Below are 16,101 nucleotides of genomic sequence, written 5' to 3'. Positions count from 1 at the left end.
ACATACATTTTAAAGGGGAAAAAACGTATTAAGTGATAGAGTAAATAAAAAGGCAGAATGTGATATGTGATGAGATGAACTATATGTTGTTGGTTGTCTCTCAGGCTGTGACATGCATTGATTTGCATTTGAACATTATTAGAAAATAGAGATGATATGCTCAGTTTTTTTAAGCTTACTTTGCCACACTTTCAACAGGTTTATTTTGAAAGGCTAAACCGGAAGTGTCCTTTTCACATTCCAGCTGGCTTGCTGCCTGGCGCACATAACTTGGTGCGGCATGCTGTGTGAGCGCTCACACACTGAGAGCAAGTGATGGGAGACAAGCTCTGTCTCTGACGCGCGTGTCGCTCACCTGCCATATTTCCACTGCCTGCTTTGTTTTGTTCTATTTATTTTTCTCTTTTTTGTTTCTATCAAGAATAAACTAAATATATATCCATCACATTCTCCAAGCAGACCTGGGGTTGAAGCAGGAGGTGAACGGCCAGTATCAGTTTGTATTGGCTGAAACTTGTGTTTTGGGAAATTGCGCACCGGGTGTCCAGGATCTGAGTCATGGCAGAGGAGTGAGGCGCCTTTGCCAAAATGCCTGTTGACTGGAATATAACTTTTTCACGGCGGTCCTATGGAATATAGTCCGATTCTACACAATCTACATGTTGTGCCATCATCCCACGTGAAAAACAAACTCTTTATGTTCTGCATAATGCTGTCCCTCTGGGTGTACATGATATATTGTTGTGTCGGCTACTGCTCAACCATGCCAAACCTGGTGTACAGCTCGGTGAGCAGGCACGACAACGACTCAGATGTTGACAATCAGGAGTCCTCTCTCGGGGCGTCCAGGGACTTGCTGAATAACGAAAACGATTTGGACAGCAGAGGAGAGGAGTGGGATGAAATTAGAGGCGAGGCGAAGGCGTTGGATGATAATGCCATGTCAGGTTTCCTCAATGAGTCGGAAAGTAAAAAGTTGCCCCAGGCGATCATCATCGGGGTGAAGAAAGGAGGGACCCGGGCGCTGCTGGAGTTTCTGCGCCTGCATCCAGACATCAGAGCGGTGGGAGCGGAGCCGCACTTCTTCGACCGCAACTACGACAAGGGACTGGAGTGGTACAGGTAGCGCACTGATCAGCTGTTTTTAAAAACATGAATTCAGAGATAGACAGTCAGCTGAGCTCTGTTTGCTTCATTTACACATTTAAATCAAGTGTTTTGCTCTAGGGCATCATGAAGGGAGGCTGCTCGGATACAGAACTCCAAAATAAATCATAATTGTCCCTCCTCTGAATTTTTTTTTGTGCCACCTTCATGCAAATTTTATCTACTTTTTACCATAAAAACACAAGACAATAGGCTGGAATATCTATAACAGGCTACATGAAAAGGAAAACATTTAACTTTGTTCCTCTGTCCTCATGTAAGCTTAACTTTCTTGCAACATAGCGTGTATATTACATTATCCTGGCAAGTCCCATATAATTTATTGCAACAGGGGGGAAAAAAGCACAATATGTAATACTAAGCTGTGAACACAACTCATATATCAGTGCGTTTCCAATGAAGATATTAGATTTGCAAGGTGATAAGATGAGATAATGACATGATACTGTGATGCAATTAGATAAATTCCGTAACAAGATCCTTGTGGTCGATATAAAAAACCTTCATTTATTCCTCGGTTGTCATGTTGATTACCTCTTTTATTACATTTTTCACATGTTAAATCTATGGTTAAGGCGGATACAAAACATGAGTGTAGCATATGTAATGTGTCTATAACAGTAAACACATGTTGTAGGTATATTACTGACAGGAATGAAACTGAAACCCAGCCAAGAAAACCTGCTGATAAGGTGATAAGAGTCGCCTCAGGTTATAGTATTAGAATGAATACCCTATAAACTTTTGATATATTTGCTATGACATTCTAACATCTCTGTACCTTATAGTTTAAGCAACTGCAGGTGCAATCAATGCACCTCTAACGTCAGTATACCACAGGTCAAAGGGCACTACCCACATTTCTCTAAAGACTAAAACTTGGCATTTTAGCACAACTCTTCCCGGCCATGTTTATTTGCAAAGCACAATTGATTTCCTGCTTGTTTGCATAGCCTTCACTCTGTGTTCCTGGAATGTTTCTACATCCCATTCGTCCTTGAATCTCCACTTCCTGACACAAAGGGAGCACCAGGTAGAAACCGATACAGCAGAGCTCAACTCTGGGTGCAGTTCAAAGGAAGAAACAACCCCTTCAGTTTAGGAATCAGCAAGTTACATCATGCCGTCATCCTTGAGATGCCGGGAGCTTGATTCAACATTATGAGTTCTCAGAGTATTGATTCAGTGGCAGTAATTTGTTTTGATCCTCAATCCAAACACACATCAATGTCAGAGGTAGAGATCCGAGGCTGCTTACACCTTCGATATTGTGTAACGTAACATTTTTATTGTGTTCCCTGCCATGGCAACTGTTGTCCTTGTACCGTGCCTGGCAATCTCAATATGCAAGCTCTTTACTATTGACTCAGCTGTACAGTTACACAACTTGCTTCTCTTACTGGAAATAAATCACAAACACGCAATATTCGTGGAAAATATTGATTTGTCATGTACCCAAGATGTTCCCGGAAATGGTGTGGCATTGAATGCTTTACATCAGAGCGACCACATTGTTAATAAGAGATAATCAGAGATGCTGCTGTTTCGAGTGTCCATTTGGCTGAGCCGAGGGATTAGCGGGGCAATGTCAAAGGATCTAGACACTGTTTCAAAGCTGGCTTCATAAAGCTACAATAGGGGAAGCGAAGCATTGTTCAAAGGACTTCTTGCTTAAGCTCCTTGAAGAATTTCCGGACAGGTTTAGGACATTTTTGGATGATCAGTGTGTGGAGAGCGGTCTTTTGTCCATCTCTACAGACTGAGTAACAAAAACAAGATTTTTTTTTTAACTCTAGCCACAAAGTCCTCAAGCTTGTTTTTAAATCAAGTTATGCTCAAGGCAATGCACGTTAACGTCTAAAAGGGTGGAGAAGCTATCATTAAAGATGGACACAATACAATGTTGTGTAGTCAGAGAAGCAGTTGTATATAATTGAGACATGCCAGCGACTTGTTCACAGCAGCGGCTTGTGGATGTGGAAAACTGTTTCATCTTGGGACGTGTACTGTATAATGAAGGCCTCTTTTTCCCACAGAGGTGATCTGGCTAATTAAAACAACTTGGCTTGAGTTGTCACAGTGAGAGCACTGTGCCACAGATTGACCCCATACAGCAGAGCACCAAGACATGGAGTCAACCCTTAATGATCATTTAGTGGAGCTCAGAAAGCCCCTTGCCTGGCTTTATGGCGGCGCACACGGTCACTGAGTTTTTCCTCAACTCACTAAATGAGCATTTTTTTATAAAGTTTTAGCTGTTTCTGAAGCGTATGTCTTCATGCTGTCCTGCATCCTGTCTGCACAGAAGTTAGTCTTAAAGATAAGCTGAGAGCATAAAGCCAGACAAAGGTGTGTGTGGGTTTGTTTCCCCTATATGTTTCACATCATTGCCCTGAGACTAATGGCGTGCAGTGGCTTGGGGAGAGGAGTTCCACTGGGTGGGCTTATCAGCTCCTGTGGTGGCATTGAGTTGTGCCTACACTATTTATCTGCTGTGATTGGTGTGTCCATCCTGCTGGAGGTCTGCTATGTCCATCCTACTGGAGGCCCCACATAGCGGAGAGGCCCCAGCCCAGCAGGACACCAACCACAATACAGCACGTTGTCACCCATGGGCAGAAACAGAGAGGCAGGCAGACACGCTCACACAGAAGGCAAGTCCTTGGCCCCTCCTTTCTTTAATAACAGCATCAACTTCCTCTCGTACGTCTTATTCTGGCAGGTTAATACTCATCTACTGAATGCATTCTCAAATCAAGGTCTATACAGTAGATGTGACTTAATTGCTGAGATTGTGTTTTTCCTCTTGAGGCTCCATATATAGAACAATGAGCCGCCTTCTTACTAACTCACTGAGGGTGTCAGAGAAGACGGCCTAATCCTCCTCAGAGCCCCAGGGAAAGCTTACTGCAGGCCAGTGGCAGATAGAGGGCAGTAAATTTAAAGTGAGTCTTTAGAAAGCGCAACAGTATTATGGAGCTCAATGAAAGGGGATGCTGGAGAACCCCTGAGGTCTGCATTAACCCTGACAATAAAAGAGCAGACAATTAGTGTGAAACATGTTTTCTCTGCCTTCACTTTGTATGCAAATGTGCTCAGAAGGGTGAAAGTGCCCTTTGACGAAGCCCAGCAGGAGTTCATCAGAAAGAGCATTCATTGGAACCCGCCCAAGAAAAGACTCAAACACTACACTTAAGCTTTTTAGCCTGAAAGTTGACTTTCAGAGATCTCTGTGTGGAAAAGTTGCGTTTTTCCCAGGAGAAGGTTCATTCGAGTCCACCGGTGGAATTTTGCTTACTCAACACTCCTAGCTCCTCTGCAAGGACGCAGGGGGATCGGCATTAAGTGAAAGAGCTCTTGATATAGGTATATCCCCCCCAGCTTAAACTAATGTGTCAGCACACTGACAGGAAAAGAAGGGAAAACTGCGTCGATAATGAGATGCCTCACAGAAACAATTCACACATGCTAGCTGTTGTTTCAAACATTCCTAAAATATTTCCACAAACCATAATCCCCCACACTCCAAAACATCAGACTCTATCAGATTTCTTCCGATAGCCTGAAATGATGCTAGCGTTCCTCGAATAAGTCCTCCAGATTGTCAATAATGTGCACCTCCCCACCCATTTCTGGAGATTGAAGGTTTAATTTGCTGCAACAACCCCTTGGGCTTTAGCTTGAGGCAATTTGTCAAACCACAGCACTTATTACAGCACTTTGGAAACACTGAAACAAAACAAGTTCACTCCATTATATCCCCTTGAGTTGTTGACTTCCTCATCTCTCTCTCTCTTTTGTAGTATCTTCAGAGAGAATGTGTTGTTTCCTGCTTCTATCTGTCTCTCTGCTGCAGAGGACTGCCTGACAGCAAGTCAGAGCAACTTTAGAAACCTGCCTCAGCCATCTTTGGTTTTGCCTCTTTGAAGTCTTGTTTGCTTTCGCTGATCCTCTCAGACCAGCGTGCATCTGTGGTGGGGAATGACCTAATTGTACCAATCGCTGCATATGTTGGAAACATACATAAGATGTAAAGAATGGGTTGTCTCATCCCATTAAGTGGAAACTCTAACGTCATAATTGTGGGTGCTTTGACAAAGTAAATGATGCCCATATTTACTGAAATGAAAATGCGTCACACCCACAATCGCAGCTGTAGCTGACCAACATTTTCGATTGAAAAAGCTGTTTACTGATATTTTAGCATGACATTATTGCCTGCAGCTGTGTAATGTATTTTCAGGGGTATCTGTACTCTACTTAAGTTTTTATATTTCTGTCATCTTTCACTTTTACTACACTACATTTACTTTATTTCCGATATATTTCTCTTTAACAATTTTTTTTTCTTAGTTACCACAAATAAAATCACTAGGCTTGGTGATTAGTGGCCCTAGTTTTCAAGTTACATCACAGGGCAATCACGTACAGACAAGTGCAAACAAGTGCTGCACATCAGATGAGATGCTACATGCTAGCAACAACATGAGCAAAATTCCACCATACAATGAGACTGACTTCATAATAGAAACAGAAAGCGTAGTCCCACAGCAGAAAGGGTGAGTAATGATTCGAGGACATAGAGATTTGTGACAGGCAACTGCGCGGTGACGGCTCCACTTCAGTGCGTCTGCCCTGGAGGTCAAAGGTTGTCTATAAATCCTTTAAGTTGTGAAGAGCTTGTTTTTCTTCAAGTGTAGGCCCCATTTTTAAGGACAAAATAAACTTCATAATCCTCACAATTCTGATCACTTAAGTACTTAACTGTATTTAATACAATTAAATACAGTAAATTACAGATATTAAATTTAAGACTTTTGCTTGAGTAGTATTCTAATAGGTGATTTTAACCTCTACCAAACTCATCCTCTGGTAAGATATCTGTGCCTTTACTCAAGTATGGCTTTCAGGTACTTTATCCACCATGGTTTGCCTGTATAGGTATCCAAATAGTACCAACAATTACAGTATAATTCTGACATATTATTTTGTTTTGCTATTTAGAACCACAGTCGGTGACATGAACACATACAGTATGTAATAATCAGCTGCTCTCATTTCTCTTGGCTGTAGCTTCTTCTTTCAGTTTTTCATTCAATGAGTTTCTGTTCCTTTGTTCATTCAGTCTCCTCCAACACTTCATTCCAAGAAACTCTAGGCTACTGGAGCCCACTCGATTATATGGGTTAGTGTTGTTGCCTTTGTTCGACCAAGTCTTTATTATCACTGCTACAGTAGTTGCTTTTGCTGCTGGCCGGTGTCTTTCAGCTTTTCTCTGAAGTCGCTTTGTCACACTTATTCAGAATTTCTTTGTGTGTGGTGTTCTTGCTGGATGGGTTATTTTGGGGGGGGGGTTCTGGTTAACAGTGCTGCTTGTTTAGTACTGATTTAGCATCGCACTTCTATTACTTTGTTGAACTGATGATGGGCAGTTTCTTTCTTTCTTTTTTTAAAGGGGATCAAAGTGGATGCAGCGGAGCCACAGATATTGTCTTTTTTTATTCTTCTTCCTTGCCAAAACCTGGTGCTTACATCACACACAATTCAACTAGCCCCTCGCCAGTTTGGTCAGTTCATTAAGCCAGTAGCAGCTAATGTAGCCTCGAGCCTCAAGCCCAGGCCCTCAGGAAAGCAGCTCTTCCTTGCAGCCAGTTTTTTCCCAGTGGCCACTAGAGGTATTGCAGCAAAACAAATCCCCCATGGCCCAAAAGGCATTTTCCCCATAAAGCACCATTATTAAAGAGATGTCTGTAAAACTGTTGACAGGACACCTCCAACTGCAAACAAGGTCAATTATGACTCTCTCTGTTATGAATTCTTGAGCCATGGAGGTTTAAAGTATGCGCCAGGCAAGCTATACCATTGGAATGAATAGGTGCCATCTTGGGATCCAGTACTTAGATATTATTATACGTCTATGCTCTAGCCTCAAACTGAGATGAGGAGATGATTACAGAGGTGTGGTGAGCTAGCTTCTTTCTAACTCATAGCTTTCTAACTTTTTTCATCTTTAAAGGGGTTATATGTAAAATTTACAGCATATTAGTTGTCTGAACATGGTTCTCAACATGGAGGTTGCTGAGCCGGCAGCTAGCAGCTAACGGTAGGCCTGTCACAATAACAAGTTTTGCTGGCCGATTAATTGCGTCAGAAATTATTGCGATAAGCGATAATATTGCGTAATATTGTGCTTTTAAGACATTTTTTATTATTGTTGTAATTTTGCTTTTTAAATTTAATTTTTTAAACTTAATAATGATAATAAAGGCATAAAGATGCAAGTACACCCTTTTAAAGAGAAATAAACATTTATTTGACAAGAATATTTCGGAATGCAAAAAAGAAAATTTAAATATCCCAAATAAAACGTAAAAATATCGAAATGAATAAATAAATACAAAAAATAGACTCTCAGTCTCTCACTCTTAGGTGTGCAGTTAAGTTGGTCATATTCGCTCTTTTTGTTGAGATGGTTTTAGAACAAACCTGGCACATCGGCTCGTCCAAATTACTGGGCTCCCCTTTGTCATTTGGTTTAAATCCAAAATACTCCCAGACAGGGGCCGTGGCATTTTGTGTAGGAACAAGTTCCCCGTCTTTCTCTTACACTCAACTGTTGTTTTTTTCTCCGCCTCGTCTCCCCCTCACGAAGATCGCACTGTGTGTGTGTGTGTGTGTGTGTGTGTGTGTGTGTGTGTGTGTAGCCCATAGCCCCGCCTCCCCCACAGAGATAAAGACAGTCAATGACAAGAGCTTTCCCTCCATTCATTACGCTAATGAACCAACTCACCTGGCTGCCAGACTATGCGCGGCAGTGAACGCTCTTGTCGTCCAGTCTCTTTGGTGGAGAGAGACGAGGAAAACAAACACGCAGGAATATGGCAATTAATCGCGGCCGGAAAACTTACCGTCTCCCTTTTAATTTACCATGCAATTAATCAACTTATTGCATATCGCGACAGGCCTAGCTAACGGTGCTAACTCTATAAACAACAGCAACAGTGATGACAAAGCTAACAGTGTTAACCAACGGGGAACTAGAGGGTGGGTGCTACGCTTCCGCGCTGATGTGGTCTCGATATTGAGATTGGGGGTAACCGCAGTCTGAGTGCCGTGCTATCCAGTGGGATACAAACATGCCCTAACATGCACACATGGTGGGACCAGCTTCACACAACAAACCACAGAGAAGCTCAGATTACAACACACACAGTTGTACAATCTTTGCTCAGGATGTCATTACTTCATTATACTGTATCTTTAGATAGAAAATATTGGTTTGCTACTACTATCAGTGCTCTGAATGTCACATACAGAGCATTTAAACTTTGTAATCCGGCCCCAAAAGACGCTGACTCAAGTGACATCACATGGGAGGATTTATAAGTCCCCTCTGGTGTTTAAAAAAATATATAACACAATTTTTTGCATATGTGCATATATTACTCTGAGACCTCTAACTAGACTTTGATGTGACATCCCCTTTAAGTTAGATACTGCTGACTTGTGTTTCTATTGCTGGTGCAGATCCCCCTGTAAGTCTCTGGTCACGGGAACATATTCTCGCTTATAGAAATAACCTACATTTGTGTTAGTTGTTTATTTTAAAGTCAGAGTCACATCTGTTGCTTCGTCTCTTTGAGCTGTCCTCCAAAATGAAAGCAGACAATAACAACCTGTTAACAATAAAACACACTGCAAGTATCTCCAACGTTTCTCTGAATATACGTATCTGTTGAAACAGTAGTTAAAGCAGTAGCTATGAATGATATGGAAATTCATGCATTACCAGTGTAAAATCTTCCAGTGTGATTCATTTGGCATCGTTAGTTTACGTTGTTCCAGCACCACCACCCTGAGAAAAAGTGCTCACTGGTTCTATAAACAACTGACTGTCAGAACTGTTATGTGTTAATGTGAGACTGACAGTTGTGTGAGGGAAGCCAGAATGTCTCATGCACTCCTCCTCCTCTCTTCAAACTGGGCCTGTCTCCATCACACAGCCAGGTGGCCTTGAGTTCTGCATACTGACAGTAATAACGGAGGATGGGAAAAAAGACATTCTCTGCATTACCATTGTTGCTCAGGAATGCTGTTGAGATACTGAACGCTGTTCAACGTCATGTTAAAAAAGGTCCTGAGTGTAAAGCGAAGCGACGATGACTTTCACATGCGTGATAAGATGGGCTACAAATGACAAAAGAACATCTCTCCTTAAGATGCTTTCTCTTTTTGAGTTTAGGTCTGGAACTCATCTCACAGTGTATTGGTCTGATTAGTATAAGTGGTTGCATACCACCACCTCTCATCTTGTCTTTGAGAAAATTCCCACAGTAGCTAAAGCACTCACAGAGCTGCAGTGTGAGATTAGAACTCATCACGACATTAGATATCGCTGAGGGTTTTTTTCTGGAGCAGTCCCTTGTCACGGTGGTCTGAAAAGCTGAAATATAGATGCCAATTAGAGTCAGTCAAGCAGAATACCAGCCGGACACAAAAAGTGTAAGTCTTGTCTGAGTTTTCTGCACCGTACTCGTTCCTCACTTTGGTGAACTCATCACAGAGGGCATCACCCAGCAGCCGAGCGTTGTAAATTCCTACCTTTGAACCTGCTTCCTGATAGCAGCGAATGTAAACAAGGCACCAGGTTTCAAACGCTTTCTTCCCAGGAGCCTGTTCAATGGACACACGTGACTGCCCAGCAGACTAAACACGGGCAAATTACGCAACACACTACTCCTGGATTAATATCTGCGTGTAGGCTGCAGTAGGGGTGAGACTTATCTTGTGCTACTGCTGCAGGAAAATGCACACACAGCATCTAAAGTGGCTGGTGACTTCAAACTGAGACTTAGGCTTCTGGGTCAGCGGGGTCAGCCTATACAGTCTCCATCCTCCAACAGTGCACCTGATTCCAGCTAATCCTCTCTGTGCTTCTTCCAGTCCTTCCTCCCTTGCTCAATCTCATTCTCTTAAAAGTCTTCCTCTGTTATCTCCTCGGCCCGGCTGTTCTCCTGCGAGTTTAAGAGGACAGGTTAGAGGGCAGAGGATGTTTACGTGTATGCCCCAGCATCAATATAGATTTATTTTTAGTGCACCAATTATAGGTAGAAACTCTTCAAAGCTCAGACTCTTTGCTTTATGGCTTTACAGCCCACTTAGATGTTACACTTTTAGAGCAAAGCTGCGTTTCTAGCTTTATGAGGTCAAATCGAAACATGCAAAATTCATGAAGGGGCAAAAGTCGGCACGCTGTGGCTCAATTCTACAGAGAGGATTGTTTTGTGTTTTTTTCTTACTGCCTTGAAGCTGAATGATGATGCCTTTGCATGGCTGATTGATAGATGAGGATGCACTGAAACCTATTGGTTCCAGGCGACATTGTTTATTAAGCAGAACAAATTGTGAAAGCTTGCTACATCTGCCCCCCTAAGGCAAGTCTCTCACTCCTCGCTCAGTCAGAGATGTTCTCCCCTGCTTTATCTCTGCTAAGATGAATAATGCATGTACTTCTCACACAGATTGTTTTGCTCGGGGACTAAGTGGAAAGTTTGATTGGTAGTAAGTTTTTGTGTCCCTTGAGGCCCCCGAGAAAGGCCTACAGCGCTCCACTTGTGTGTATCCAAGAGATGCAGACGATAATTGTGGGGTGTTCTGATAGAGTTGTTTGTGTCTCTCACACCTATTACCTTGATTAGGTTAGTGGGTTTTTCCACCACATACAATGGTAAGACTACGACACTCAGGGAGAGAGGAGTGAAATAAATGTGTAAGAGCTCGGGCCTCCATAGAAAGGAAAGAGCAGGTGACATTAAGGTGATGAAATTGCATAAGAAAGAGAACCCCTTGTGTGTTTGTATGGCTCTAATGAGGTATGGGTGATGCCTACTTTTCCCATAATCACTAAAGCTTTTTCCCCCCCAGTGCTCTGCAGCACAGCAAAATCTGGCAGATCATTTTCTGCTCGTTCCCACCACATAAATTTGTAAGATGAAAGCTGCTGGGTTCGGAGAGGGATATTGAAGCTCCTTGTGCATGCACCAACAGATGGTTGGAAATTATTGTAATCACTTTAATGACATGGTTCCTCTGCTTTCCCGTTGTTCGATTCAGATTCAACCGCTCACAATCAAAACATGAGGACATTAACAAATACTGTAATAACTGAAGATTTACATTTTGACTGACTTAAACCAAAATGTGATATGTTGGAGGGCTGATGCTTGTGAGCATCGCATCATGGCTTATATTTATTTCCGTCCTCACATATAGCAGAAAAGGCGATATGGGCACACTGCTCTCGCTTTCAAGACATCTGTTGAGTCTGTATGGGATATCATCCTCGGATGAAGGACCGCAGGGACCAACTGTTAGTTTGATGCAGTTAATAAATAAATCTCTTCAATCTCCTGAGTGTGCATATCTCGCTTTGTGTTTCAATACAAGGCGAGAAAACATATATGTGATGTTGTGTTCACAGGCGTCGGCCCCTAAGAAAATACTGAGCTCCTCTTCAATGCATTGACACAAAAATTATGCATGTGCAAGTATTTTTACACATATAACAAGTTGGGAAGTTTTAGCTTGTGTGGAGTTTACAATTTAAATAGGTTAACGTCTTCCGCTCCACGTCTCCCTAGCATACACCAACTTTGTCTTTTTTTAAGCAGAGGCAGGGGATCTTTAGGGACAGATAGCGGGTCAACAGTATTTGCCCCATAGAAGTGATTTACATCATCTGAAAGCTGGGATCTCTGAGAATATTTTGAGATGCAGCTCAGCAGTGTCTAGGCGTAAATATGTAATAAATACTATGTTTTGGTTAGGAGTGCCTATTCAAATTTTATAAGCGTAGAGTATATGTAGAGGGGCTTAGAACATTATGATGGAAGTATACGATGGCCATATCATGTTCAATTAGGTCTCATAGGTTGTTGCATCCATTTTTGGGTTGATACCATTTGTTACACAGATTTGGTGCTCAATATACCGTAAATTTAAAAAAAAATAAAGCCCTGTCTTTATCAGAGGCCTGGTCTTTGGGTGTATAAAACCGTAATGCTGACTACCCACTTGAGCTAATGTTAGCTCAGTTCATTTCACTCAAACATGAGCACCAGGGAAGACTGTAATTCAACTCATTCCCAAATACAAGTTGTTGTTGCTGTTGTGAGCTTTTTTGACAATTTGAGACACACAAAGCACCAAGACTTTGAGAAACAACATAGAAAAAATCATGCTGTGATCTGGTATCAAAAACGTTCGACATTTTGAGATTTCTTTATGATTAGCATATTTTTGACAATCTATTGGATGGTGAGCACTTCTGTTCTGGAAACCGCTGAGAAAGCCCCTTATCGTCAACATACCTCGATAAGCCATACATCCTCTGAATGCCTGAGGTCTCTAGTTTATCTTTGTCGAGTTTCATGAGTCTTTGATTATCTTCAAGGTCACAATAGGTCATTTTGTACAGTGATGTCAAAGAAATGGCCTCTCTACAATGAAATGGCCACTATGAGGGTTAACATCATCATGCATGAACAAAATTAGGCTCACTGAATCCACAAGACAAGACTTGCCAGTCATATCCAATTTATACATTTCCAATACTGTTTACAGACCCCAGTATGCAGAAATATTCAAATACAATAGGAAAAAACACTGCATGGAACGAACTTAAAGTGGACAGGTCCGTAAAGGAGAGACTTGTGGGTATCCATAGCACCCATTTCCATTAATATTTTGAGGTGAGAGGTCAAGGGGTCAGTCTCACAAACAGTAACTAGATTTGGTTGGCTGTGTTATTTTGTCCATCTCTTGTATTTCCTCATGGATTAACTGCTCACCATTGAGTCTCATCGTCGCAACCACATATCTCCCCCCCTCTCTCCTCCTCTCTCCAGAGACGAGCCAGCCACCCAGCCAGCCAACAAGGCAGTCGGGCAGCCTCTAATGCTCTAGCGTGTTTGGCTTAGTCCTAATCCCCCTTGGCTCACTTTAGCCATTATCCAGTCAGGGCTGCAGTTAACAGGCTATATTATGATCAACCAGAGCCATCCAGGGTCAAGAAGAATGCGCAGTTATGGGAATAGACAGCTCCCAGGCTTTGCATTTTCTCCAGAGGAATGCGCGGCTCCTAAAAATCTTCACATTTCATGCAAAATTACAGACAGACATGACGGGAAAGGTGCAGTCACAGACATCTGTCTTGGCATGACATTAAGACGCATAATGCTGCCTATTCACCGTTAAACCATCCTTTGTATAATGTAATGAAGGTGTGGAATATTTCAATGTGGGGATTGTGGGGCTTGAAAGAGGATTGAGGTCTTTAGCTAGATTAAGTGCAGCAGCGGGAGATGAATGTATCCCTTAAGGGTTTTGGAACATGTTATGAACTGTGTATTGTGTTCACACGCAATCACCGATGATTGATAGGACTCCTGCTTTACCTACCAGTTCCTGTCACTTTGGGTACACTCACAGGCTCTGCTAGTGTTGCCCGTGATGTCTACAATTGTCTCCTTGATGATGATTGACTTGCTCCTACCTGACAGTATTTTAAACCTGCCATGGAGCTTCTGTGTCAGTGTTAATCTCATCTTCCTGTATGGGAGCTTTAAAAGTTTTTAAGGTGGTGGAAAGATGAATAAAATATACAATGGTACCAAGTTGTGCCTGCAGCCCAAATGTAAATCACTGTGTTTATGTCCTTTTGCAGGGAACTGATGCCCAAGTCATCAGAGGGCCAGTTGACCATGGAGAAGACACCCAGCTACTATGTCACCAAGGAGGTCCCTGCAAGAATCTACACCATGTCTAAAGACACAAAGCTGATTGTAGTCGTCCGGGATCCTGTCACCCGGGCCATCTCAGACTACACCCAGACTCGCTCCAAAAAGCCAGACATCCCCTCGTTCGAGAACCTGACCTTTAAGAACATGTCAGCGGGTTTGATTGACACCACATGGAGCGCCGTTCAAATTGGCATGTATGCAAAGCACCTTGAGCGCTGGCTCCAGTATTTCCCGATGGAGCAGCTGCTGTTCGTCAGCGGAGAGCATCTGATTAGCGACCCCGCGGGCGAGATGGCTCGCGTCCAAGACTTTCTCGGTCTCAGGAGGGTGGTCACGGAGAAGCATTTCCACTTTAACCCAGCCAAGGGCTTCCCTTGCCTTAAGAGACCTGAGGGGAACAGCAAACCACACTGCCTGGGCAAAACCAAAGGCAGGACCCATCCTAATATTGACCCAGAGGTGGTGCAGAGGCTAAGGGACTTTTATAAACCCTTTAACAGCAAGTTTTACCAGATGACTGGTCATGACTTTGGCTGGGACTGAGGGGGAAGCTATGATGACAGACTCATGCTGGTCCCTTGTCTGTGTTTTTTATAATCATATCACTCTGGAGATATTGTTATACAGTGTATGTACAGTATTTGGTGGATGTGTAAAAAGTTCAGAAGTCTATTTTATGATAATTTATTGTTATGATATTAACTCACTAAGCTGCCTAACCAGGATTATTCATAACACTTCATGTTCCAGATTCTCATCGAGTACATGAGCATTTTTATAAAAGCACAATGTTTTTACGGGTATTACGAGCAGGGTCAGTATCCTTTTTTTCCCCATCAGGATTTTTTTTTTTTCTGGGTTCATACTTGTTTGACTTGTCCAAATGCTGCTCTTGCTTCACCTAAAGCTGAACAAGATCCAACTTTACAAACAACTGGTAATATCCCCTTAACATTTGCCTGACCCTCAGAGGTCTGTGGACCCACTTAGTCAGGTCGATACAGGCCTCAGCTGATCCAGTGCCACTTGCCAGGTGGATCAATACAGTAATAGCTCCTCATCATGTCAATTAGACCTGAGTGATGGCACTGCCTTGATCCCTGGAGCACCGCAATAAAACATGGATCCATTAATGGTAGTAAGTTTATGGTTGACCCTTGAGCCAACTTCAAATTAATATAATAATATAAATTTCCACTGCAATGTTTTGACTTAACCACTATTTATACAAAGGAATGTTGATTAGGATCCAGTACAGTGTCCTGACACGATACTTTTGGGATGTTTCTATCCAGAAACCTTCTGCACGGATTTCACAATGCCTAATCAGTTATTGTTCTTTTCAAAAAGAAAAGAATCGTATGGCATAATTACATTCATTGATCTCTACTGAAATGGCTCTCATAGATCATCCTGTACAGCTTTTTTCTTTTTTTTTTAAATGACAGGTGATACTTGATGTGTTAATGATGCCCTCACCCATTATACAACAACTGAAATAAGCATCTTTGTAGTTTACTTTCAGTGACAGCTGAAGAGAATCAAAATAAACCTGCCTTGGGCCAAAATTCCTGATTTAGATTTCATGTATGGTTGAGTTTTATTCAACCTTTGTAGACATACAGTTGTCAACATTTTGACAGACATCATTCCGTAATGATGTACTGCAACCCCGCTGTGGTAGAGGCACTATTTCGCTGTATGCATTGCTTTACAAACATGGAGATGAAGCAGGTTTGGCAGAGAAGTTGACTGAAATGGTACAGTCATGTCAATTTTATGAAGTAAGAAATAAACATGTTTTACCAAAATCATAAATAGTGTGTCATCATTAGCCTGACTGTATAGAAGTCCGGGTAAAGCAAAACCAAAATTGCAAAGCATATAGAATTAGGCAATAAAATTATGACAAAAAATGAGCAGTATTCTCTGCTATGAGACACTGGCAGTGTGTCCGCTCAGTAGCTGAGCCAAAGAATAAACCACTGCGAAGTGACAGACTCTCGTTAGCAGCTAACCAAGTAGCACAAAGCACACACACACACACACACACACAGACACACACACACACACACCACGAGCCGAAGAACAAGCTGCTGTGCTGTGAAAGACTCTTGTTCAGTAGCTGACCAAG

General features: G+C 42.2%; 1 protein-coding gene across 1 annotated transcript; it reads left to right on the top strand.

Moving 5' to 3' along the window:
* The first annotated feature begins 278 nt into the window (after positions 1 to 278).
* On the top strand, positions 279 to 14,717 carry hs3st3b1a (heparan sulfate (glucosamine) 3-O-sulfotransferase 3B1a). The gene is made up of 2 exons (XM_050068536.1): positions 279 to 1,122; positions 13,892 to 14,717. The coding sequence occupies exons 1-2, from the start codon at positions 629 to 631 to the stop codon at positions 14,508 to 14,510; spliced, it is 1,113 nt and encodes a 370-aa protein (XP_049924493.1). The 5' UTR covers positions 279 to 628; the 3' UTR covers positions 14,511 to 14,717.
* The last annotated feature ends 1,384 nt before the right edge of the window (positions 14,718 to 16,101 follow it).

Source organism: Epinephelus moara, chromosome 18 (assembly GCF_006386435.1).
Source record: "Epinephelus moara isolate mb chromosome 18, YSFRI_EMoa_1.0, whole genome shotgun sequence".
Lineage (NCBI taxonomy): Eukaryota > Metazoa > Chordata > Actinopteri > Perciformes > Serranidae > Epinephelus > Epinephelus moara.
Note: the sequence above shows the minus strand (reverse complement) of the source record. Positions and strands in the feature narration are given on the sequence as shown.

What these genes read in the sequence shown, in the direction of transcription:
- hs3st3b1a (XM_050068536.1), top strand. Translation starts at nt 629, where the DNA reads ATGGAATATAGTCCGATTCTACACAATCTACATGTTGTGCCATCATCC. An exon ending in AAGGGACTGGAGTGGTACAG is followed by an intron (nt 1,123 to 13,891) that starts GTAGCGCACTGA and finishes GTCCTTTTGCAG; the next exon opens with GGAACTGATGCCCAAGTCAT.